Source organism: Echinops telfairi, unplaced genomic scaffold (assembly GCF_000313985.2).
Source record: "Echinops telfairi isolate 266 unplaced genomic scaffold, ASM31398v2 ScPeMD7_7468;HRSCAF=8506_0, whole genome shotgun sequence".
Lineage (NCBI taxonomy): Eukaryota > Metazoa > Chordata > Mammalia > Afrosoricida > Tenrecidae > Echinops > Echinops telfairi.
In genome coordinates this window covers 56,163,074-56,189,887 of record NW_022111369.1, presented here as the reverse complement: position 1 = coordinate 56,189,887, position 26,814 = coordinate 56,163,074, and the positions used below count along the sequence as shown (strand labels likewise).

The window sequence follows — 26,814 nt, the reverse complement described above, 5'->3', positions numbered from 1 at the left end:
GTAGGCAGTGGGTGCTGTTACGCAAAAACCGCGATAGAGTGAAGCCACGGAAGTCAAAGCGCGAAGTGGCGAGGGTTCACTGTATTGAAAATTGCAGTGTCGGGGAGAAAGCAGCGGTGGGTGATGCTCATGACGAAGCAAGGTTCATCCAGCTCTTTTCAGGTGCATCTTTACATCGCTGCTGTCATTCTGTGTTCAGCTTATGAAAACAGTGCTGTGGTTTCCAGGTTCTACTGATCCCATGGTGTGACCTCGTCACATATAGTTACGCTGTTAGCCTGTGCGGGGAACCTGATAAAGATTTTTCAAGTGCTCCCTTCCTCTCCTGTCCGTTTCCCATTTACCTTTCCGACTCCCTTGGTGAGCCCTCTTTTTTGATGTTTGATAGATGTCAGCTACAGGACTTGTTCAACATGTTGAATGGGAGCCAGTGCACTCACCAGTTTGTATTAGCTTGTTCGGAGAAATTAAATAAAACATGCAAAATAAATGAAAATTGCTTTGAAGAAACCTGGGGCTCTCCATGAGCGCGCCCATTAATGCCTGCTACTCATTCGTTTCTTTGCTGTATTCACGGTAGTGTCATTTTGTGCTTTTGCCAGGAAATCTAAAGAAAAGTTAAAAATCACTCACATAGCCAACATTTATTGTGTCCCTCTTCTGGATCCGACAGTCGGAACACAAAGACAGAGAACGGTTCCTACAGCCAGCAGCTCACGGTCTAATGCAGAGCCGCTCCGTCTTGAAATAAAATCCAGAGCTCTGGAAAGGAGCCACCTGACCACACGTGTTTGTGCAGAATGCCCGCTGAGAGAAAGTTTTCCCAAAGATATAGTCCAAAGAAGTTGCAAAGAACTAGTGATCTTCCCAAGTAAATTGTCTTTTATTTTTAAGGAGAATAATAAAGTATTACCAGGTGTTCTAGCAGATATTAGACATTTACACTACTTAACCTTAATACAGAATTTAGTTCTGAGATTTTGTTTCTTTAAAATTGTGTGAGCTGAGTTTTTTTTACTACTTAGTTACGATCATAGTAGCTTGCTGGGGCCAGTTCCTTGTTCCTTCTTCCTTTCTTTCTAATAGTCAATACAATGTGGGTGCTATGTTAAGCTAGGGATGCTAATGCATGCTGTCTTTGAACTCCTCCTTGCTTGTCTTTTCTTATTTTCTTCAATGGCCTCTTAGGAATTTTCAGTAAGTCACATCAACGTTAACACCAATATGATTTGGGAGCTGTATAAGAAGTTGCTTGGACATATGTACAAATGTGCTTGATACAGTTGATGTATGGATTGTTGTTAGACCTGTAATAACCCCCAATAAAATGACTTATTGAAATAAAACATAGAAAAAGAAGTTGCTTGGATTGTGCTCAGCCATTAGTCAACCATCGGCTTTGGAAGAGCCCTGAGACACGTGAACTGCCGTCACAGGCGTCTGTGTCTTCGTGGGTTGAAATTCCCCAGCTGAGGGTAGTGTAAGAGAACTTCAAAAGGTTACCCAAATCCCTGTTTTCAATTTGAGTTTTAAGTTGTTGTACGAGTGTGGGACCTTATCTGAAATCAGCTTTCTGAGGTCCAAAACTTTTATAATCCAAGTACTATATAGTATTTGTAGGGAAAAGATGAGGCTGTCTGCCCATGTAAAGAGATAGTTTTTAAAACCCTTGTATCTGAATCCACCTGATGGCAGAGAATTTGGGGGCAGGGGGATTGTTTTCAGTTTTCTAAGAGTTAGGTTTCGGCTGCCATTCAACAACAGCTTTTATGACTTACTTTTTCAGTGTAAAAATAAAGCATTAGATATTCTGTTGTACTTGTTAGAAAATAATGAAATGTTGATTCACAATGGCTTCTATGGAATAAATGTTATTTATTCTAATAACAAGACATTCTAGCTTCTATTACCTGGCCATTTGTCTGGAAAATCAATCTCTCTCTCTCTCTCTCTCTCTCTCTCATCTCCCTTCAAGTCATAACCAGGTTAACAAAGAACTAACCCTTCGCAAACCTAAGACTTGGCACAAATGGTTCTCGTTGAAGAGCTATTCATTTAGATCTTCAGCTGCCTCTTCTGGGACACGATAAAATTCCAACATCCCTTTTGTTCAGAAAGCAGAGGTAATTGGTCGTTTGTTTTAATTCAAGGGTTTCTCCTCTTCAAAAATCCGAGGTTGTTGAGATGGTTAAGAAACAAGTCAAAGTCATAACGCTGGCGATTGGTGATGGAGCCAATGACGTCAGCATGATACAGACGGCGCACGTTGGTGTCGGGATCAGCGGCAACGAAGGTCTGCAGGCAGCCAATTCTTCTGATTACTCCATAGCGCAGGTAAAGCCTCCTTTCCCAAAGACTCGCCAGTGCGCGCAGTCTGCCAGTGCAGTCTGCCAGCGCCGTGGAGAAGAAAATCGTAACCACCCCCTCCCCTTTTCTTTTTTCAGTTCAAGTATCTAAAGAATCTATTGATGGTTCATGGTTCCTGGAACTACAACAGAGTCTCCAAGTGCATCCTGTACTGCTTCTACAAGAATATCGTCCTCTATATCATTGAGGTAATCGCCGGTGTAGGTTTAGAAGCTTTGCCACTTTACACAACTTTGTTCACAACTCACATATTTGCCTTCGGTGTCTTATCCCCTGATTTGCCCAGTTTCGTTTCAAAAGGGGCGGCATCAAGGGGTCAGCCGTGGAGACTCACTAATGTGAAGCTTCAATGCTGTGTGACTTTGATAGGAACATGTCTTTCTGTCTTTCGGTACTGCAAAACCTCGCTTGACAAGCCTCTAGGGTCAGCAAGTAGGATAGGCGTTTGGGGGAGGGGTAAAGGGAGACGATGTCCAGGAGTCCAGGAAGAAAAAGATGGTTTGCAAACGGATTGTGGTAGCAATTGTATAATACTGCTTCACGTTTGAACTCTGGAATGATACGATATATGTCTGAACTCCCCATTAATAATGAACTAAGATAAATATTAAAAAGATCTGTCCATTTAGAGTTGTGGGTACAGTGCAGGCTGTCCCGGGAGTCACATTGTGTCTCTGAGAGTTTGTAGGTAAGTTTGGAAAGGTGCCCATAGTTCTTACTGACTTAGCTCTACTTTTCTGTGAGAAATGGTTCCGCTCAAAACCTCCTCGGTGCTGTGGAAGCTGCATGTGTGGCACACGACGGTGACTGCGCAAAAGCATGTGCAGGGAGTTGGGGTGGATGGAGCCGTGTCAAAGTGAGCACATTTCCCTAACAGTAGAGGCAAGCAGAAGTCGGACAGTCATAACCTGGGACGGCATGTCGTGTTTCTGTCTTGTCAAGCTGCAGCTTTATGTACATATATACACAGAGATACATATATATACATACATATATATCTATATTACTCAAAAACACACAACAGAAACTGTTTAGGGACAATACATATATGGAACATATTAGAGAAGAAAAACAAAAATAAGCACAAAACCTAGGTTGACAGTTCTTGTCCTGGGTGGAAACAAAAAATAAAATCAGGACAAATGCAAGTACCTTGGTGTACATTTTATGTTTCAAAACTTTGATTTCTATTATCTACAGATTTACTTATCTTGATATACTACACTGTAAATCAAGCCTGATTCTTGCCTGCTGTAAGATTACTAATCAAAACACAATACAACATGTGTAATTTAAATTTTTCTAGGAGCCGCATTAGCAAAAATAAGAAAGTAAAGGTCCAATTAATTTTATTGAAGGTATTTTGCTACTCAATCCAACCTATTCAAAATATTATCACTGCCGATGTAATCAATTTGTATTTTACACTGAACATACATCTCAATTTCGACCAGCCCCATTTCAGGCATGCAATAGCTGTGTGTGGCCCGTGGATACCAGACTGACACCACGAGTTCTACTTGCCATCAAGTTGATCGCAAGCCTTGGCGGCCCCTTGTATGTTGGATCAGAACCGCTTCCCACGGGGGTGGGAGTTGGGCTGGGTGATCTAGAGAAGCAGTGCCAGTGCTTACATGTGTTTGTCACGAGAAAAAGAGTCGTATCAAGAAATGGTTTGCACAGTAGTAGGGCAAGCTAGTCCAGTCCAGTCCCAGGAGATGGTAGTACTAAGAGTCAGCCTAAGGGATCTCCTAGATTCCAGACAGATTCTTCTTACCACCACTCTGCAGTACTATTCCAATTTCCCTTTGTAATCAGGATCAGTCACACCATTTACACAGTACTACTCCTCTCTGCCTGTTGCTCCAGAGGCACGAGGAGTCTCAAGTGGCCAGGAGGCTTTCTGAACTTCCAGTTTAGTGGGATCCGTGCTGTGTCTCCTGGTGCGAGTATTCCTCCCCACGGAACTAAGACCTCCAGACCCAGAGAGCAGAGGCTGCAGGGGCAGGAAGCAAACACGTGGTGAGTGGGGCACTACCAGTCATACTGAGTGCTGCCACTCCCGTTCCCACCAATCGGCTCCTGGCCCGTGAACCCTGGCTAGTGGATTCCATCTGTTCCGTGCTGGTTCAGAGCATTTACAGCCTCCTGGAGAACGTTGTCCCAACCTCACAAGGGGTTGCCACCAAGAATTATATAACCAGGCTTGCTTTTCTTCCAAGGTGAAATAAGTAAACTAAAAGGTTATACAAGAGCCTGCTAGGTGAATTATTACTTTTACTTCTACATGAGGATTTTTTTCAATCATCAGAAGCTGTCTTCATAATACTTCAACTTGAAAGGTTACCAGTTTCATGTTCCTCTTCCAGGTTGCAGAGCATGACAATCAGCTCTCTAGAAATTAATAAGAACAGCTGTCATCTTGCACTCAGATCTTCATAAGCCTGGCCAGGGCTCCGTTACAAATGTTCCTTGATGCCACTTTGCCATCTAATCTGTTGGCAGTGCCTTACACCCCTCTAAGGAGAAACAGGACCTAATTATTCCCTGGGTGGAAGTACTTTGCACCAGGGAAAAACAATCAAAGGATTCTACACTTTCCCTGTTAACATGTTGGTTGGAAATTTCTGTATTTTTGATTCAAGTCTCCGTGCTGCCCCTGTTAAAAAGATGCTTATCTCTGTACTAAATGTTCACTGAGCAAAGTTGTTCTGAGTCAGGCTAGTAAAATGCAAACTTAATTTTGAAGTATGCAGACCTGGATCTATTTATTAGTTACTATAAATCTGGAATTAGGTTATAACCCCTTAAGTGAAATAATCAAATACTTGGGAACATAAACAAGCTAATTCATGAACTTATCTAACTTTAAGTACTAATGGGTGAAATAAAATATCCATTAAATTCAAGTGAAGAATTAGGTAGATGCTCTCTTTCATACCCAAAATTATGTGATTTTCCTGCTTAATTAGCCTTCAGTTTCACTTGGAACTTAAAGGCTTTCTATGAGATCATTGCTAGATTTGATCATCTGGATTCATCTGGATTTAGAAGCAAAATACCCTACCAAAATCTCATAAATGAGATTTACCAAATTTTACATATATGTGTATGGCACAAACATGTGTGTGCACATATTTGTATGTATGTTTAGAATTTTTTTATTTTCTAACATATTTATTTCCACTTCCCTCTATATTTCTATCTTTTCTACTTTTCTTTTACTCCCCAAACACTGACATTCAAAAGCATATCAATTTGTATAATTTCGCTACTTAGGCTTTTGAAGATTTTAGACATTTAAAGCCACTGCTGGCACAAATTGAATTTTATAAAAATGAAATATGAGCACTCCCCCTTTCCATTTTAAAACCTAGATTGTTTGGCAGTCTGCAAAGAAGTGAGCAAAATGTTAAGTACTAATGGGGGTGTAAAGTATATAGTAAGCACAAATGAAGACCCACATCTGTGCCCTCTTCCAAACCAGAATGATGTGACTTGTGGTTGATGAGCCTTACATTTCCTTTGGCTTCTTATTTAAAGCCTTTTCAGAAGATATTAGCACCACTCAAATTCTTTGCACTTGAAAAAGGAAGTGAGTTATACTCTTTACCGGAAATCTCATTTTTCGGTTATTTTTCTTTTAGCACTTTATGGAAATGTACTTTGAATATAATTCAACAATCTTGGAAACAAATTGACCTTTTAAATCAATTCCCAGATACCTAACTTTTGCCAGCTAAAACAAGTTCTGCAGATGTTAATGGCTCATGTCAATACTGTGAGTGAATAGACAAAAAACACATCGTTGAATGTCTCCAGTGAGGGCAACTGCCAGCCTAGCATCTCTCCTTTCAGAGTGTGTGTGTGTGTGTGTGTGTGAGAGAGAGAGAGAGAGAGAGAGAGATCAAGCATGGGAGCAGAGGATTCATTGACTATTTGTAAGCTCCTGTTTAATATGCAGAAATGCACCACCAGGAAAAGTCTGAAGCCTGAGCTGCCACGCCTCTATTGGGACGTGGACCATAGAACATAATACCAGGAGAGGCAGGTCTGAAGTTTCTTGGCTCAGAAAGGAATTGTCTACGGGTTTAATAGATGGCACCCGCTTTTCCCGTTGCTGTCTGCCAGGAATGTGGCCATCCAGCCCCATTGCTGGAAGTTATAGTCAAACGAATAAATACAGGTACTATGTGGGTGGGGGGTGGTATGTACTGCTTACTTACAGTGCTCACCCAATCGCCCTTCTAGATGGTCATTTGAATTATTGGCTTTTAAGAGTTTTGTTCTTTGGGGGATTTTTGGTTTTGCGTACTTTTTGTTTTTAAAATGTCGTTTTAAAAATTTATCTGCAACACTTGTTTTTTTCAAACCAAGCGAGACCTTTTCTTTCAAATGGTCTCCAGGTAAGGTCCCAAGACAAGGTAGACACTTTAATGTCCAACGTCTTTGATTAAAGTCACTGAGGTGCTGCCTCCCCAGCAAATTGCACTGTCGGTTGGTGAAGCTGTTAAGTAACCCTGAGTCCCCCTGCCTCCTCCAGGGGTGCATGTTTTCTTTCTGTTTTCAGGGTTTGGATTTTAACTAGTTACCACAGACTAACTTGAAATTGGCCTCTGGGCAAGCTCCTACATGGTTAAAACACCTTCTCTTTCCATTTCAAAATATATCAACTTGAATTTCAAAATGGTGGTAGGAAGGTGTGAGAAACCTTCTCTTGTAATGTTTCCTTTTAAACATTTTTAAAGAAGCTAAAATAGTAGCTTTTGAAAAAAAACACCCAAAGTGAAGTTTAAAGAAACAAAACAAACACAAACACAAACACAAGCAAGTTAGTATCCATGTACCTTCCAGCAGGAAAAATTTTTTAAGTGAAAAATGCTGTTTTGGGACCCCGGTAAAAATGTTTCATTTCTGCAGTGTCGTATTTGAGCATAAATGTTGAGCTGAAACCTATTAGTTTGCAAAATTTTTCATCTAAAAATCATTTTAAATCATTGATTTGAAGGAAGAAAAAATGGATTTGAAAGGAGGGTATTAAATTTCAAGTTTTTGAGTCAGCGATGACTGTTATGTACATGAAGCGAGGGTACCGTCCCCACTTCCATACGCTTGCCCCACACAAATTTATTAACATAAGCATAGTATGTACAATATTGCAGATGCATTATCTTGGTGCCAGATTGTGTCCATTAGATGAATTTGGTATGCATGTAGAACCTTGGCTTTCTTCAGGCCAACAAAGTTTGGACAACTCTTAAGAGATGAAGCAGCCATCGGTGAAAATGTGTGTTTAAAATCCCTTCTGTTTCCATCAGACCCAAAGACAGAGCCTCTGAGTTCGTATTAAGACCACAGATGAGTCGCCTTCTCTGGCTCAACGGCCATCACCATCACCCCGAGTATCACAAATATGTATTTACATAATCCACACCTCAGAAAGGTCACATGTGAAAATACAATGCGGAGCATGAAAGTCTGCTTTGTCAACTTGTATCCGCTTAATACTGGAGGGGGAAATCCTTTGAAGTCAGCAGCAGAAGCACCCTAAGAATAAACTTGGTGGGCATGCTCGGTCCTTGAAAGTTTGCAGACGCAAATGGTCTGGCCCCTGATTTAAGGCAAATGTTCCGAATTTTTCTGAAAATACATATAACAAAGCATGTAAGAATTTCTGACATCACCCGGGGTGTCTCTGCGCTTGTTCTGCTGATGATGTCTGTGACGAATCCGGCACAATTTGCATGTTGCGCTCTTGTGAGTTGGCAGTCTGCTGGAAGTGTAGGGCTACTCTTGTCTTTTCCATGTCACAGCACATTCGTTGTTGTTGTTTTTATGCACGCTGCATCATGCCCTTCCAGGCGAAGAAGGTAGATCAGTTTGGGTCCAGAAAGCGTTCATCGGGAGGCCAGCCTGAGTACACATTGACAAGTGGTGAATTTGTAGCAACTCGTCCTTCCATGATGAGGTTAAGTGAAACGTGAAGTGTAGCAAAGTCCCTGCAGCTCCGAGTCAAACATCCCCTTGAGCGGCATGTCAAGGCTGCTTTCCTTGAACCGTTGCTTGTGAATGTTATGTTTTGACTTTATTGTATTGTTTGCATTTATTGTAATCTCACTTCTGGGCCAGCCTTTTTACTCTTTCTAATTAGTTTGATTTTAAATTACCATTTCTGTCTGTTTGTTTCTTTTCTTTCCTTTTTATAATGTAGGTAGCATGGAATTACTGGTAGGCATTTTAATTTTTCATTTCATGCTCCAGAAAACTTTCTCCATTGTGTTTCCAGTGTTAAGCTATTTAAGAGAATTGCAGCTATATATAAGTTGTTCAAGATTTATTTTTATGAGGCATCCAATTTCATTTTAAAAATGGCTTAGTCCAGATGTAACTTTCTGGTGAGAACACTAAGCAAGAATTATAAAGATTTTCTTCTGCAAATACTTTGACACATTAGTCCTAGATCTCAAAATCCATCCTAAGAAAACAGAAAGATGTAAGATTCCTGCACAAGAGTTTTAATGAGAATTACCTATAATAACAAAAATTGGAAGCAAGCAAATTGTCCAAAAATAATTACATCCACGGTATAGAGGTCAGCCATCTGTTAACAGAGTTTTAAAGAATACGTAACAACTTTAAAAGTACATGTTAAGTAGCATTGATGGCGGGGCAGAGCTGGCACTGGCATTGTAGACAGCAGGTTTCCAGGAAGGTGCGTCTGTGATGATACATACGTGAATTATGACTACAGCCGATGCAAAAGAAAATAGTCATTGCATTACTGTTACAGGAAATTATTGTTTTATTTTCTGTGCTTTCTAAATAAGCAAGTGTTTCATAATAAATAACTAAACCATAATCATCGAAGGAGCAAGATCGAAAAATACTTTCCAGAAACAAGGTTGCATTTACTTTTTAAAAATCTTTATTTTTTCTCCTAACATAAAGTTTAGAGAAAGTTGTTTTTGTTTGTTTTAAATTTAACAACTAGAATAAATTCTGCCTTATACTTGTAAAAACTTAAATAGCAAAATACTTTATAAGGTAAAGCAATAGCAAGTTTAAAAGAATTGCAAAAATACTCTGTTAATGTCCCTTGTAGGTGATGTGCAACAGATTCTAAGCAATGCATTTCGGTTTTAAAGTCCTAATTTGGGGATTTGTGCTGCTTTCCTCCTAGATCTGGTTTGCCTTTGTTAATGGCTTTTCCGGACAGATCCTCTTTGAACGATGGTGTATAGGTCTTTACAATGTGGTAAGTTCGGACAGTTGACCATTCCCAGTTTGTTGACTACTTTGAGATAAACGGTCAGGCTGCGCCTGGTTGCTTGGTGTAATCACTGGTTTGTGCTCTTTAGATGTTTACAGCGATGCCTCCCTTAACTCTGGGGATATTTGAGAGATCCTGCAGAAAAGAGAATATGTTGAAGTACCCCGAATTATACAAAACATCTCAGAATGCGCTGGACTTCAACACCAAGGTAAGGCACGGCCCCGGACGTTGATTCCGTGGGGCTGTCTTTACTCTTCCTCCTACGGCGGGGGGCTGGTCTTCCCACCCCAGAGATGCTAATCCGACACGAGGTGGCCAGCCATGGGAGGGCACATTAGCTAAGAGTTCGAAGATGAACCGAGAAGGTTGTTTGGTGCAAAAATTAAAATGCAGCCACAACACCTCGCAGGCGTTTTGCCAGGCAGCAGGAGAGCTGGGTGTGGAGGCAAAGACGCCGCAATCCTGGCCTCTGACTCTTTGTCCTTGCCGTGCTCCGGGGAAGCACCCGCTCCTCCGGGGAGTCATTCTGGACGGACCAGGGCTCGCTCTCATTTGTTCTGATGTCGTTCTTTATTAGTTGTCTGCTTTGGAGAATGCCATTTTCCCCATTAGAATTTTATGTTATTTCTATTGGGCATCAAAGGGTGAGGGTCCCTGGAGAGTAGCTCACCTAGTGACCCTCTCACTGTTTCAAGATTCGGGGGGGAATAAGAAGTGAGTGAAACTCACGTAGGCTCTTGGAGCGCATGTCCTGTGTAATCAGCCGCGGGCGACTGTCATCTCGCACAGTCTGCGACAGGTCTCCGACCCAGCATCAAACACAGCTCGTTGTCTACAGAATTCACTTTGAAAGCCCTTTGCACCACTCTGCTAATGATTCTGGTTTCTATAGTGTACGAAGCAGAAAACACTTTAAAACAATGAAGGTAGATGCTATTTTGAAATAGTAATACCAGTACTTGTGGTGTTATTAGTTTAACAAGAGCAATCAAGTTACCCCTTCACCAATTTTTTTTCAATTTAATATAACACACTCTTTTTTAGCATACCATTGCTTAGATGTAGCCGAAATTTAGCATTTTGACTATAGGACAGTGAATATATTTTTTATATTTATTAACTCCTCAATTTTCCCAGTGACACATTCTCAGCATACCAGTAAAATAAATGGAGAGGGTGTTTTGGGGGCCTACGTGATAGGACTAAGTGTGTAGCCAAGAGGTTGTTCTACTGAGTCTAGATCTCCCCGAATGTGGGCGTACATGTGTCCACACCACTTCAGTATTCTTTTTAAACACTCCAAAGCTTAAGCATTCTTTGATTGCTTTGATTGGTCTCATTGGTTCCAAAAAATATCCCGCCCCCCCCCCCCCCCCGTCCCCTCACCCAGTGGTCCCCGTTACTACTTCTGTTCTTAATATGCAATGGCTCTGCTCTTACTTTTGAATTTGTTTTATTTTTGGATTTGTTTCTGATGCCCACTGTGTAAAACATTTTACCACATTGCTGAAATTTTCTGTTCATTACCCATGAGGGAGTTTCCAGATGATGGAAAGCCACAATTGGGGCTGATACAGTGGACTGAGCATTGTTTCCCTGAAAAAGTAATCTGGGAATAACGAAATCCCCCAGCCTGCTGGCCGAATGCAATCATCCTCACCATGTAGACGCTTACATCAAATCAGCCACAGGTCACAATGTACCGTAGCTCAGTGCCCAGAATGGCATCTCCTGAGCCACCTTCTGCGCCACAAACTTGCCCGTGCCACTCTTGCATGAACACATAACTCGATCCCCTCCAGGACTGAGCAAAGCCATCCCTGAAAAGCCACATCTTTTCATCATGCTCTCAGGCCATGGCACATGCAGCTTGGTCACAGTTTGGTGGCTAGGTGAAGAATGGAGCAGGTAGTGGCATTTTAATGGGAGAGCATCATTCCTTGGACCCTTTACTAAGCGGTTGTTGTCCAAACGTATTTTATTATATATAGTGGTCACGCATGTAGAAAAGTCACCGGATGAGCCAAAATAAGTCATGCAATGTTCATGCCTATGAGAACGTTCAGCATGTTTAGACACAGTAGCCAACCATTTTTATAAGGTATAGATATTTATATATATATTTATATATTTTTAATGATTTCAATGAAAATTGTTCAGTAAAATCCCATATAAGTGTTTGAAAATTCAGAGACAAGTGGGTGCAAACCGCACAGTCATATACACAGCAGTTTCTGTGAGTCCAGAGCATTGTTGCCCTGAATGATGGTGCTCACGTTTGTTATGGTAAAAAGGGTCAGAGGCTATAAGGTCATGACAGGGGTTAAAGGATTAGCATGTGACAATAAGTTCGGTCAGGAAAATGGAAAGTAGAACTAATTTTTCTTGCACCCACCTGTGCTTTCTGTCAAATAAAAACGTGTGGTAATGACATAGTGAGGAGAAGAGACAAAGGTTAATGAGTAACACAAGTTCAAATGTGTAATGTATTGGAGCGTCAATTGGATCATACAATGCAATGTGCCCGAGTGAGCCAACAAAGGAGATTGAGATCACAGTGGAAAATTTTGGGAGGCAGGCAACTTAATTTCTGTTGTTTGAACAGCTTAGAACCATTAATACATGCCAATTTTATTTAGCATACATTTGGTTTGCAAGCAATGCTTTTAAGTGACAAAGCTACAACTGTTTCTGAACATAAGGGACATGAGAATTTTCAACAGTGTTTCTATAACTTAATCTCACACCCTCGTTACAAAGAGAGAACCAGATAGCTTGCTCTCTGTTCTTGCAATCCCATTAATGAGAAAGTAACCGCTACTAATGATGCTATCGTTTTATGAAACTTGGTACTAACAGGTGCTAAAGAACTTGTGAAAGCCTTTTATAAATACAGTCATAGTCAGAATGCTTTGTTTTAAGGGACTAGACCACTTAAATATCACGTTTAATATTTTATTGTATAATGTGTGTATATGTACTGTATGCATATATGTAAAGAGAGAAAATGCATGCTATTCTGAACATTCAAAAGTTTATACTTCTGTTACACATGGGAAGGAGAAGGGAGGGGCTTCCCCAAATTACAGTCTTCTCAACAGTCTATTCTTCTAGAATTAGGAAAATAGCTCTCCTTAAGGAATATAATGGCCTGCATTTATTTTAAATTTTATTTTCTTTTTCAGGCAAGAAATTACACTTCTGATGCTTGCCTTTTAAAAACTAATGGGGGAAAAAACTTGAAGTGAAGCTGAAAAAACATTTTGAGAAACATAAAAATAAATAAATGACCCATGAAGGTCTAAGAGGCAGAAAGTGTCTGTCAGTTCTATTAATTCACAGCGGTGGCCCGACAGAAACACGTTTTGTGAATCTAGCTCGCAGATAAAAAGAAGGGTCAGGGTTCACGGAGCTAGTTTATCGCAAATGGTTCTCATGGATTTTTTGTTTTCCCCCAGGTTTTCTGGGTTCATTGTTTAAATGGCCTCTTCCACTCAGTTATTCTGTTTTGGTTTCCACTAAAAGCCCTTCAGTATGGTAAGTAGAAAGGATATGAATGCTAAGAGATGACTCTTTCCTTTTCTTAGAAAAATCACTCATTGTCAGCGTGTGTTAAAAAGTACAGCTGTGCATTTTGGACGGTATTTTCTGTAACTGAAATTGCATGCATCCCGAAGTCGTACACACGTTAAAGATTGTTATTCTCCCTTGGGGAGCAAAGTGATTTAATATACGCAAAGCTTTTCTTCTTTACTCTTCATGTTTTTCAAACTTGCAGAGAATTAATTTTAGGCTCTCCACCCCACTCCACCCCTGTTGATGTATAGTTGGAAGACAGTAAGTGGTAATATTTTATGCTCTCTTTATCATGCCTGTGGGACTTGTATTAAATTCTTGATATTGAACCTAATCAGACATGCCAGTGTTTTCACGTGTACTTGAGCTGATGTTTGAATGGGATTTTAATGCTTTTATATTCATCTTGGAGGAGAAGCGTTTTCTCTGTTCACGTGAAGGGAGTGATTTCACTGCGTCGGCTTTGAGAGAGAGGATCATGGTGTATTTCCTCTATGCGTAAAAATGATTAAGTGGTCGTTTTAGGAATGAGATCTCTGTGATGTTTAAGTGGGTGCTGCTGTGTCCAGGAGCTGACATCACCTAGGGGTGGGAAGGGGACGTAGGCAATCATGAAACGCCATGCACACCCCACCCCACAGACGTGGTAATCCTTTGTACGTCCGCCCTGGCCCTGTCTCATGAGTCATTGATGGCCAACCGAACAGATGGCTGTGGGCTCTTGTCCACCTGCGGTCTCTTTTCCACAGGCAGCTAGAGTGCTCCTTGTAAAATGTAAGTCAGACCAGGTGCCTCCTGCCTCACAAACCCACAAAGACTCCCAGCGCGTCTGGAACAGAATCCACAGTCCGCAGCCTCTGTTTCTCCCCTCACAGGGCCTCAGTGCTGGTCCCCTGGCGGCCGCCTCATCTCTGTCTCAGATGCTCAGGAAGCTCCCTCGCTTCCCTCAAGTCTCTGCTCAGGGATGCCTTCCCAGATGCCCCCTGCTCCCCCGCCCCCACCCCAGGCCCCCTCACTGTCCTCCAAGCCATCCGGGTGTTCTTCCTAGAGTTTTCCTAGTACGTTTAAGATGTATTTGTGTGTGTGCTCTTGTCTTTCTCAAAGCTGCAGGAGGGCACAGAAGGGTCCATTTAGTTCACACTTGTCGTCGCAGTGCCTGCTGGGCCCTCGGTAAATCGTCCATGAATTCCCGAGACCCCGCGACTTATCTGAGATTATAGAGCAGGTTTCATGGCGTAGACTGGGACTTTCTTCTCTCTTTACCAATTGCTCGAGCTACCAGTGCAATAGCAAGTGTCTTATCGTCTAGCCCTCGAAATGACTGAGATAAGACAATTCCGGAAGGCCAGGAGGAGGAGCTGATGATGATGGTATGACTTGAGATACCATTCACATACCGTAACGTGCATCCTTTGAAGCGTACAATTCGGTGGCTTTAGCATTTTCACAGCATTTTGCAGCTGCCACCTCACAGAGAAAACTTTTGGAAAAGGCCTCCGCTCCGTCACTAATAAGTAATGCAGTACTTCGATGTAGAAAGATTTGACAGAATAATGCATAAGATCCATATAGCCTACGAAATAATACCCTGGGGGAAATTACAGCTATCTCGTACATGATCATTAAGGATTCTGTCCGTTCTGGTATGGGAAGAGGTCCACACCAGCACCACCTGGCCTGGTTCATCCGCCTTTGATTCTAACATCCCTAGTCCTGCCACATTAGGCTTTGAATACCTGTTGTAGAAGAGGTGCCTATAAATAGCGCTTTACACCCTACCATGGCTTTGTCAGTGTTCAGCTGTGCCAGTGAACAAATGATTCGGTTGTTTCACTATTTTGATTTGTTTGTTTGTTTCCATTAGTGGTAGTAAGTCTTAGTCAACACCCCTTCCCCAACTAACACCAGGTGTTACGGAGTCAGTTCCAGCTCATGGTCCCCCAGGTGCGTCAGAATAGAAGCGTGTTGCCCCACCTGAAGGTCGTCCGCAGGTGTCCTACATTGCCAGGCCTTTCTTGGGTGTCATCTCCGCACAAGTTCCAACCTTCCGTCTTTTCACTGGTTCTACTGAGCCCGAGGGCCGTTTGCACCACGCAGGGACTGCCCGCTTCCTCGGGAGCCATGTTTTCCAGTCATCGCGAGACTAACAGAGGCCTGTGAAGGGCACTGCGGACCAGTCACCCCATCAGAGGCCCATGTATCTGGTCTCACTGGTGCTCCCCAGCCCTCCTCAAGGTGCTTTTATAAATCCTGCTTGGTCCAATGCCAACAGGTTTATGGAAGGATATTAAGGCAGCTCCCTAAGATTCTCACCCAAACTGTTCACAAAGTTTCTTAGTGAGAGGTCAGAGTTGCCTTCTCCTGGCCTAATGCCCAGAGCAGTAGGATTTTTTTATTATTTTATTAAATAATAAATAATTATTATTTATTATTAATATTATTAATAATATTATTTATTATTTGGGTGTGGACCCTGAGACTTGCTTATCAAGTCAGCTCTCTCCATATTTTAACTGTTTGAAATTTAGTGGTCAAGGTTTAATGTGCAACCCATCTTTATAGCAACGGTGTCAGACTCTATAAAGTGTTTTTGAAGTGGCCTCATTTCTGGCTCTATTCCTCTGGTTTCTCCTTCTTTTCTTCTCGAACATTGTGACTTTCTCTCAAAAGAATCCTGAAAGGACCGCATTCATTTTCTTCTCTAACAGACCTCTCTTCTTTTCATGCAGGTACCGTGTTTGGAAATGGGAAAACCTCCGATTATCTGCTCCTAGGAAACTTTGTTTACACTGTGAGTGAGGATATTTGCCTTATTTGCATGCAAACCAGATTCATTCCTGCTTTTTACACTCAAATGGGGGCCTCTGTGAATTTCAGGGTAGTTGACACTTCCCTTTGAAAATAAAGTAAGATATTTTGACTTTTAAGGACTATTGTACGTGACCTTTTTAAAACAGCATCTAGCTTTCTTGGCCATGTGGGACCTTGGCTGTTTTCAATATCCCGTCTTTACTCTTATTGCCTCACCTCCGCCCCGGCCCCTCAGTTGGCTTTATTTGTCTTCCTTGGCCTTTTACCTCCATTATCGATGACAGGAGAAAGATGAGCCTGTCTATTCCAGGTAAGAATTACCGTCTCAGAAACAGACAGGAGCAGTTCTGCCCGGTCCTATAGGGTCTCCATGAGTCGGAATCAACTCGATGGCCGTGAGTTTGATGTGGTCTGACTGTCACTGATTTCCAGAATTTATAGCAAATAGTCGCATTCTTAGACCTGAGACCAGTCATTGCTGTGGAGTCTGGTGGTCGTTAAGGTAGGAGAAAATCTCTAGACTGTGGGGCCTGCGACCTGTGCTGGCCCACAAGCCACTGTGCCCACAAGTCAGTCTGCCATGTGCTTGCCCAGGGTACTCCAATATATGCGAGTCCATCCCTGGCACTGAACCAGCGGGCAGCATTGGAAAGCCACTTTCCCCTGGAAAGTCAAATGCACTGTTTGAATGCTAATGCCCAAGGTCACACAATTAGTATCCGATCAAAGTTTGCTCCAGCCTTCAACACCAAATTCCCCGTCCAAGGCTCTTCGTCTGGACTCCTGTCCCAGGCTGGACAAAGCGCCGACTGTTCTTGAGAGGAATGAGCAGTCTGATTGGCTGATGCCATTGGTAGGAAAATTGCTCAGTGGGATTTCACTCTCCACTGTGGACACAGCTAAATGGGAGGAAGTGAAGATCCCAGAGGGAAGAAAGGGTTTGGCATCACGGGCACCCCCTTTCTGTGGACATCAGCCCACTGCAGTAGTTATGGGGAAAAGCAACAGTAGGTTTGGGGGCTGAGGGCTTGACAGCATGATTGCAAATCAAAAATATGTAAATCATGGGTGGAGTGAGGTAGGAATTCTCCAGGGAAGGAACCTGCTGGCAAATGTGGTTAAGCAATCAGTTACTACCTAAGAGACTGGCCCTTTGAATCCAACCAGTGCTTACCGTATGAACCTGCTCCCATTACTGTTACAGCCCCCAGACCCTGGGGCGCTTCTGCGCTGGCACCAAGCATCGCAGTGAGTCAAAGTCACCTCCTTTGCACAGGACAACTACACAGTACATCACAGGCCTCTCCTATGGGTGCTTTGAAGTGCCGTAGGACCCAGAGGGGTATTTGAAATTCATTTATTTTAAACTCTCGTTTTAGAATTTTTCCAGAGCTTAATTTAATTGTTACACTTTAATAAGTGCCTTCCTTCCAAAGGCATTAATCCTGAATTTCCATTTGTCACCTGCTGGGAAAGGCCAACTGTCTCACTTTCCCCTGAACTCTATGATCCCACTGGGTCACAGTGCGGACACAGACACTGTGGGCAAACCTGAACACACCTTGAAGTGTGGTGAGGCACTGCAAGCATCTATTCGTTGCCAATGCTAGGCAAGCTTCGCCACAAAGAGGGCGAAAACACTCAGAGTTCATTTGACCAAATTTGATTATTTATCCTTTCTCCTACTGCCATAGAGTTGATACTGACTCATAGTGCCCCTAGGACTGGCGACTGGTTTTGAACTGCTGAACTCGTGGCTAGCACTCCAAAGCGTATCCACTGCTCCACCAGGGTTCGTTGGCTATTATAAATTAGAAATACCAAACAATGCAAGTAAGAGTTATGACTGACCTCTGTTTCAAATGTTTCACGTGTCATATTTTGTACTAAAATAAGTGAAGAAAGGCAACCTGATCTGGGCATGCTATATTAGTCTCAGTTTACAGATGGAGAAGACACAGAGAGGTGAAGTAAGTCACCTTGTTAATCAAAACAGCTACCAAACAATGGTGTCTTAAGCACAGACGGTCTGACTGCAGGACGTCTGCATGGAATCCTTACTCTCCTGGTTCCTTGTTCTAAAGGAGCCCTGAAGTGTGTAGTGGGTTATATTGTGCTGCTAACTACAAGGTCTGTAGTTCAAACCCACCACCCACTCCATGGGTGAAAGAAGAGACTTTCTGCTCCCATAAATATTTACAACCTCAGAAATACTAGGAAATACTTCCACCCTGCCCTGAGGGTTACTGGGGAGTCAGAATCAACTCCATAGCAGTGGTTTTGGGGGGGCTTTCCCCTGTTCCACAGTTAGCAGCAAAGTCACCGCCACTGGGCATGTGCATCATTGCAGGAGTAGCAGACTCCTCTAGCCTACTTGACAGGGTTTGAAATAGAGATTCGGAGTCTGTGTTCAGATTCCTTAATATCCAACTAATTTGTCTTCATGGCATCTTTAAATGTTAGAAAGTCAAGGATTGGCAATGGCATTAATCAGGTTAAAGTCACCTCAAGATCTTTGTTTGATATAAGCATCACTGGAGGGGAGGCTCAGAGCAGCAGCCCCGGGGATGGACCATCCGGCTGTGACGGTGAAGAGAAGCAGGCAGGGGCCGTGGGCGTGTGGTGCCTGCAGTTCGGAGCCCTCAGAGTCATAATGGACATCCAGCACCAACTGCTAATAATGTACCAACCCCCTGGTCTGACCCATGGAGACCACTTCACCACTAACCTCACAGTCCTTCGTTGGTCGTCAGTAGGAAATAACATTTTCCCCTTCTTTTTCAGTTTGTGGTGATTACTGTGTGTTTGAAAGCTGGATTGGAGACATCATATTGGACCTGGGTAAGAGTATCTCTAATTATAACCAAGAGCTGTCTCATTTGCTTAGGCGATATTTCCTTTTCTTTTTTTTCTTTCTGAATCTAATGGCATGTGGTATCCTGTTACCCCGGGTCCACAGAGTGTGGACTGGGGAGTCGCAGCAACCAGTTGAGGGGGGACCTGGGGGTTCTAGTGAGTTCATTTATTGGGTAGTCCTGCATGGTGCAAACAGTTGAACATTAACTGAAAAATCAGTGGCTTGATCCCACTCAGAGGCATCCCTAAAGAAAGGGCTTTCAATCTTACCACGCCCCCCCTTCCCCACCCCCACCCCCCAAAATCAGCCACGGTTCTGTTCTGACACACATTGAATCCACTTAATAGCATCTGGTTCTTTGAAGGTTGTTCTTTTAATAAGTTTATTTGCCATGCAATTTCTCAGAGCCTGACTAGCCTAGGAAGGACAGAGCCCTTAATCTGTATTTGCCTGGGAACCCTTTCTTAGTGGCATATGTCACAAGAGCGCCAATCTGCAGAAATCTCAGTGGAAATGGAGGCTGAAGACCCAACATATTAGGGGGAGATTTGTTGGCAGATATTGTGGATAAGTTCCGTTTTAGGTAGGTTTGTTTGTCCGGGGAATCAGCGCATCCAGGCAGAGAGACCCAGTCAGCAGAGGAAATGAAAGTTAGATGGTCATTTGGACTTACAGGAAACTCAGTATCCAAGTGCTATTCTTCCGCATGTCTGACATCTTCCAGCAAGAGCATACAGAGCACAACGAAAGGAAGCTTAAAGACGGCAGTGCCAACCCACGCCCAGCGACCCGATAGCACAGGGGAGAGCTGCTTCTCGGCAGTTAGAAGAGTGGAGCTCCGTACAGGAGTAGAAAGCCGCGTCTTTCTCCCACGGAGTGGCTGGTGGTTGGTTGTAAGCTGCTGCCCTTGCAGATCCCAGCCCAGCACATCACCATGACATCCCAGGGTCCTCCTAAAGATAGTGGGGGATGCAGAAAGGTTTGGTAAGAAGACAGAACCACCAAAGGGCCTAGAGAAGCAACAGTTCGGTGTACACCGCAGTAGCACGACCATCCTAACAGTGTGGAAGAAGTTTAAAAACCCAAAACCGTTGCCACTGAGTCAACACTGACTCATGGCGACCCCTTGTGGTGCCTACTATGACCACACTCCCCAGGTCTCTCATAGACGTGGCTTCAAGAAGCAGACCACCAGGCTTTTCTTCCGTGCTACCACTGGGTGGGAGGGAACCACCAATTTCTAGGTTAGTAGCCAAGCGCTCAGACTATTGGCACTGCCCAGGAGCACCCTGGATGAGATTAGCACTTAATAAAAGATTGAGTAAAGGAAAAGAAGTCATTTAACTCTTCCTACAGATAATATTGTTCTGGACGCCCTAAAACGTTGACAGGAGGATGTGTGAAAACGTCACCTGTGTTGGGTACCAGTCCACCTGAAAGTGCTCTGATACACATTTCTTTCCTTCACAGTTCAGCCACTTAGCCATCTGGGGCAGTATCACCCTCTGGGTGGTGTTCTTTGGCATCTACTCATCGCTGTGGCCCACTATTCCGATGGCCCCTGACATGTCTGGAGAGGTAACGTTTCCGTGCTGTTCATTCGGGACCCAAGCAAGCCGTAAAAAGAGGAACATCAGCATCCCTTCGTTAATGCATGGTGGGCCCTGCGTTTCCCTGTCTTAGTTTATCTCAACATGGTCCTTGACGATTCAAAAGCTATTTATAGAATTCCACAGGGGCAAGTGATCCATCTCGAAGGGACCCTTTTCAATGGAGCCATTTATTTAAATCCGACTTTTCCTTTCATAACAAGGTAACAGTAAAATATGGTTGCCAGCAACTTGAACCATGTTAGGAATCTCTGGTTTAGAATAGGCCATTTTAAAATTAGACCGTAAATCCACAAATACATTTTGGATTAAGAAAAGGGCCCAGTGAGCGTATTTCTTTCATTCCATCATCAGTCCTCCTCTCTTTCTTCAAAAGGAACGTCGGCTGTCACTAGATTAGATGCAACTCTTTGTGCCCCACTAGCGACATTCGCGTGGTTCTGATTCTGGATAGGTTGGGGCGTCTGACAGCACAGCCTTGTCCTGATGGGTGCTCAGCCTCACCGCCTAGCTGATTGTCAGGTCTGTAGGAATCGAGTTACCAGGTGTCCATGCAGGATGTCGGATGATTCCCCCAGCCTTCAGAAGAGCCTCCGAGCGGTAGGAGGGTTTCTGATTTCAGGTGCAGGAAATTTGACATAAAACGTGACAAACATTTCAGGATTTCCTGTGACCTCACAGCCCCTTGCAGATCATGGTAACGTGAGCTCCACCACAGCCGGCGGTTTCGCCGCAGCGCAGGAAGCCTCTCCCGGCTTCTCTGTGTGTTGGCCACCCCCGGAGTAGGGCCCGTGAACCACTCACATTTGAGTCTGGCGTATAGATCATTTCGGTGAGATTTTATCTGACAGCATGTGAGCAGAATGCAGACACATTCAGAAACTCTATGTGGTTAGGTTTATTCGAGAGAGGCACCGCATGCTGTTGCAGGGACAGCAGACATCTCCAGGAGTCCCTTCCGTGCCTCCTCTTCTCTGTGTCCTTTGTCCGAAGGAAATAACGCCAACACCTCAGTACCTGCTGAAACCTACCTCCACAAAAACCCAATGCTTTGGGTTTATACGATGTGCTCGACCTGGTTAGCCCTGTTTTGGTGGTGGTGGTGGTGGGGTGGGGGTTGGGTTTGGTTTAGGGGCCAGGGGTGGTGTTGCCCAGGGGTTGATTCTAACTCCGTTCCTCTTTCATGAAACCAAATGGTCTTTGCCTGGTTTTTAATCTCATTTCTTCAAAGTTTATTTTATCTTCAAAATGAATAACACACGATGCGGATTTCCAGGTAGTTTAAGCAACTAGGGCCAATAGCTGCGATGACAGGAATTGAGTTTCTGACCACCTACCTCTAGGACGAGTGTGAAATTCACCTGGCTTTTGGCCAGGTGAACATGATCCTGCCCTGGCCGATAGAGTTCCCGGCGTTACCCCAGCACAAAACTTAATATCGTCTCCCGGGGCTGCTGGTGGTGCTCTGTTTAATTCAGAGTACAAGGAATGTCAGTACTCAATCAGGTTTCCCTTTACTTCACATACGGTGGGAAGTGCCAACAGGAAGTCCTTTTTCTTGTTATTTTATTACTACTGGTGCTTTGAATAGTGTTTAAATCACTGGCACGCCCTTGAAAAATATAAAGAAATGGACTAAACTCAGCTGTAGACTTTACTAGCTTGTCCAAAATGTAAATCACTGTAATTTGTTCAAAGAAAATGATATTTTAAATGTTTGTAGTTCTTTGGTACTTGAAAGGGGTGTGTGGGTGTGTGGGGGTGTGTGTGTGTGTGTGTGTGTGTGTGTGTGTGTGTTTCCACAAGAGCCCTTTAAAAAGTTTGTGAAAAAAATAGAATTAAAAATAATGGAAGTTTTTGAAGCCTGTACACACACACATACACACACGAGAGTGTGTGTATGACGGCATTGTGAGTTACATGCTGGACTGCTAACCACAAGGTCAGCAGTTCTAAACCACTAGCCACTCCACAGGAGAAGCATGAGGCTTCCTACTCTCAGAAACCCTCAGGGCAATTCTGCTTTGTCCTGTGGTTGCTAAGAGTGAGAATCGACTCAGTAGCAGTGAGTTTCTGAGATGCACATGAAAGAGGTCGTGGTGGTTTAACGATAAAATTCTCACCTTCCATGCAGGAGACCCATGTCCAGTTTCTGGTCAATGCGCTCCATGGGCAGCCACCACCCATGTGTTAGTGACGTATTGTGCTGTGTTGCTGGCTAGAAAAAATGCCTGGCGATCCACTTCTGAGAGTCAGCCAGTGGGAACACTGTGGATCACCCTGGGTTGAGAAATGAGTGCCAGGCCAGCCAGCATCCTTTCCTTGTTGTGCCTGTGGTCGCCACGGTCAGGGCTGGCTGGATGGCAGCTAAGAACATGACCTGGAGAAGAACGTTACGCTGGTAAAGTAGAGGAGCAGTGAAAGAGGAGCCCACCCCTCAAGGAGATGGATCGACACAGTGGCTGTACCAGTGGGCTCACGCGTAACCGTCCCTGTGAGGCTGGCACAGGACGGGGCAGTGTTTCCTTTGATGGCACACGGGGTTAAAAGTCGGAACTGAATCAACGTCACTTTGTGTGTGTGTAAATGGAGACTCACAACAACTGCAAATAGGAGTATAGCAAGAATGCCACTCAAATTTTCAAAAATACGTATGGCAGTAGGGACCCCAAAATGTAGCCGTACTAAATGTTTGGACATTTTTATTATGGCTCCAGTAATCCAGTCAGTTTCAGAAAGAAGTGTCTACACTTGGGTCTCCATTTTTCTAATCTTAACATCCGCATTTCAATCAAGGAAAGCCAATTTATTTATGTCTGCATATGTTCATGCGGGAAAATACATTTACGTACCAATATTTATATCTGCATGTCATTATGTAAAATTAGGAGCCCTGCTGGTGCTATCATTGATTTCAGCTTTAGAGACTGTGAGCTACAAGGTTGTTGGTTCAAACCTGACAGCTGCTCTGAGGGAGAAAAAACGAGGCTGTCAGCCCCCACAAAGATTTACAAAACCTTGGAAACCCTATACATAGGGTCACTGTGAGTTGGAATCAACCTGGTGGTGGGGGTCTGGTTTTTTGGTTATATGTAAAATTGGCCTACCGTCTTGAATAAAAATAACTTATTCAGCTGTTAGCTTCCCTAGCAATATAAGTGTCATATTGGTTGGTAGAAACAAACGTCCGGTGGAAGCAGCATATAAACTCTACACAAGTGACACTAAAAGGCGTGTAAATATGAACGTTGTCTGAGTTCCCAAGCGCTACCTAATCCACATAACCAATCATGGTCCACGGCAGCCTCCCAACAAAAGCTTGCTGTAAGATCCCTGCTTTCTGTCACCACCACTAACAGGTTCAGAAGTGACTTGTCAAAACCCGTATTTCTGGACTGCTCAGGCTTGGTCAGATATCCTCATTTGGCATCAGTTTCTTAGACCAAAATTAAATGATACATTTTAAGTGTGCGTGTGTGTGTGTGTGTGTGTGTTCACTGCGGACCACCAGGGTAGTGCAGCAGTACCCACCCTGATCCACTGTGGATTTTTGTGAAAGTTCTTGACACAATAAAACCCTTCTCCGAAAGACAACCAAGATTTGTGACATAAAAGAGCACCATTAAAAAACAACATATCCTGGACCCTTCCCTGCGTCGCCCCGGTCCTACTCTGAGTTTTCCCATTCCCGCCATCAGTCCACTCAGCGGCTGTTTGTTGAGTCTCCCATGTGCCGGGCACTGTGCTGGGCACTCTGCCTACCGTAGTGAATAAAAGAGACAAAAAGCCCTGCCTTCCTATAACTCACTCTTCTAATGGAAGGAGACAGACAATCAAATCATTAAGTGAAATATATAGACGGATGTAAGTGCTAGAGGGGAAAATGCAGCAGCCAAGAGGAAGTGCGAGCCAAGTTTTCAGTCACGTTTCCTGTAGTCCTGGAGGTTGTGCTCGTCCAGGGAAAAGCCATCAGCAGGGCTGGAGGGACAAACATCGCAGTCCGCCTCCTGAGGCGGCTCGGCCTGTTGGGTTGCAGACCCCTGAGGAGAGGACTGCAAGAAAGCAGACGAGGGGGGCGACTGAGGTCAGCAGGCTGGCCTTGGGAAGGGTGGGCACATTCTGAATGCATGTTAAAGAGTAGAGCCAACAGGATTGCTGAGGGGTAAAATCAAGACCAGGCCGACTCCCCATTGTGGCCCTGGGGATGGTGATGAGGTGTTGGTCTTGGACTCACCTAAGTCTCCTCAACGCAAACTTCACAGATGAGAAAATGAAGGCACGATGCAGTTCAGAACCTCATCTGCCATCACGCAGGGTCGTGACAAAGATGGCATTAAGAATTAGAGGTCTGGTTCCACTGCCCGCGCCATGCTGCTTCTCTGGCAAAGGTTATTCCGAGAAGCCCTGGGTAAAGGACCTGGAAGTGAGAAAGCTAAAGGAATGACCATGCCTTGAGGACTCCCATGGGTGTGCAGATGCTTAATGTGCTTAGCTTCCATCCAGAAGATGGGGGGTTCGAGTCCACCCAGGGGTACCGCAGGAAAGGGCCTGACAGTCTGCTTCTGACAAATCAGCCACAGAAAACTGGGAGCACGGTTCTCAGACACACATGCGGTCGCCATGAGTTCAAGTGACCCTGCAGCAACTAACTGGCAGAAGTGATAGACTGATCTCAATTCCAGCAACATGTTTCCAAGAACCAGAAGATTCCCAGCATCTAGGAATGCTTTCGGCACCCAGAGATGCCCAACAGAACAGGATGCTGGCGCCCTTGACTCCTGTCTCCCTGGCAGCCGGTGAGGAGCCCTCCGCCACAGGCAGTGCCTACACAGAGCTGCATGTACACTTGGCATGCTCTGAGATTGCCCTGCAGCTCCTCAGATTGAGGCTCCTGGGGGCCTCTCATCAGGTGCCTTCGACAGAGGACCATCTTGAATGTTCCAAGTGCACAGACCACGTCACTCTACTGGAGGGCAAATCCTGTAACCATGAGGCAGCTGACAGGTACAAAACTCTGCCATCTGGTCGCTGTATGACTCAGAAGAACCCTGTAGGATAGCGTAGAATGGCCCCAGTGACTACAACTCTCTACAGGAGTGCAAAGTAGGGCTCTGCAGCTTGATGGAGGTCCACACATACATCAGTATTGCTCGTACACATTTCTCATGTACGTTTCCTGGTTCAGCTTATGTGTTAGTCTGGGTACTTTAGAGAAACAAATCCACAGAAACTCATATGTATGAGAGAGAGTTTTATATAAAGGTTAAGTGCGCGTGCGCATCAAGAAAACATCCCAACCCAGTGCTGCCCAAGCCCATAAGTCCAACATTAACCCATATGTCCGACACCAACCCACAAAGTCCTCCTCCATCTCACAAAACAGACATAATGATGTTGACTGCAGGAGGAAAGTCGAATCAGTGAACATATAAGCATTTCAGCGCTGGCAGGTATCTCCACACGGCTGCTCCAGCACCCAGGGCTGCATCAGGGTGGGTCCATGCGACTTCTCCTCGAGGATGCCTTGCAGGAAGTGAGCCTTGCCAGCTGAAGCAGGGAACTGGCTAATGCAGCTGCACCCTGGTCTGACAATCACAAAGCAAGAGACCCAAGAACTAGAAAGGCAAGGCTCACTGAGCCATTTATCTCTCTGCCCTTCAGTTAACCCCACATGTGTTTGTGGGCCAGGTTGGCCACAATTAACTACCTCAGCTTCCCAGCCCCATTTGAAAAGAGAGCCGTATCTTTCACCGTGTTGAAAGAAAACCCTTGCTCACTAGTGGGTGGGGGTGGGCCTAGATTCTCTAGTCTAGGCACTTCGTTTGATACCAGGCAATCCTTTTACTTAACCCTCACAGGGCTTTGCTGTAAACTGAGCAATAGCAAGTGACCCAGATAATTCATCCCACGTTTGTCCTGCAGGCATGTTATTTTTCCTCTGGCACCAGAGGAAGGAGCTCTGGTGGTACAGTCATTAAAGTGCCAGGCTGCTAACCAAAAGGTTGGCAGTTCAAATCCAACAGCTGCTTGATGCTTCTGTAATGCATTCTAGCCTTGGAAATACTCTGGGCACCTTGGCTTTTTCCTGTGGGGATTGACTCCGTGGCAGCGGGTTTGGTTTGGGTGGGAACATCTGAGGAGCCATCTCTTTGTGGCCATTGCTGTTCCTCAAGCCGCGGAGGGGGAAGATGGGGGCGGACTTCAGAGGGGACCTCCTCTTCCTCTTCGTCTACCCATCAACTTTCTTGCACTCCATTGATTTCCCTTCTTTGTGTGCTGCTGCCCGGGTGTGTGTGGCTCTTGAGTTCACCAGACATGCA

The 26,814-nt window shown here is 44.2% G+C and overlaps 1 protein-coding gene across 1 annotated transcript in view; it reads left to right on the top strand.

Moving 5' to 3' along the window:
- The window catches only part of ATP8A1 (ATPase phospholipid transporting 8A1), a 222,369-nt gene that overhangs the window by 164,054 nt on the left and 31,501 nt on the right, over positions 1-26,814 (top strand). Inside the window, exons 26-33 of the mRNA XM_030888552.2 lie at positions 2,151-2,334; positions 2,445-2,555; positions 9,548-9,622; positions 9,726-9,848; positions 13,099-13,177; positions 15,946-16,007; positions 18,812-18,868; positions 20,355-20,462. Coding sequence (XP_030744412.1) covers positions 2,151-2,334; positions 2,445-2,555; positions 9,548-9,622; positions 9,726-9,848; positions 13,099-13,177; positions 15,946-16,007; positions 18,812-18,868; positions 20,355-20,462 — 799 coding nt within the window. The remainder of the gene's footprint in view (positions 1-2,150; positions 2,335-2,444; positions 2,556-9,547; positions 9,623-9,725; positions 9,849-13,098; positions 13,178-15,945; positions 16,008-18,811; positions 18,869-20,354; positions 20,463-26,814) is intronic.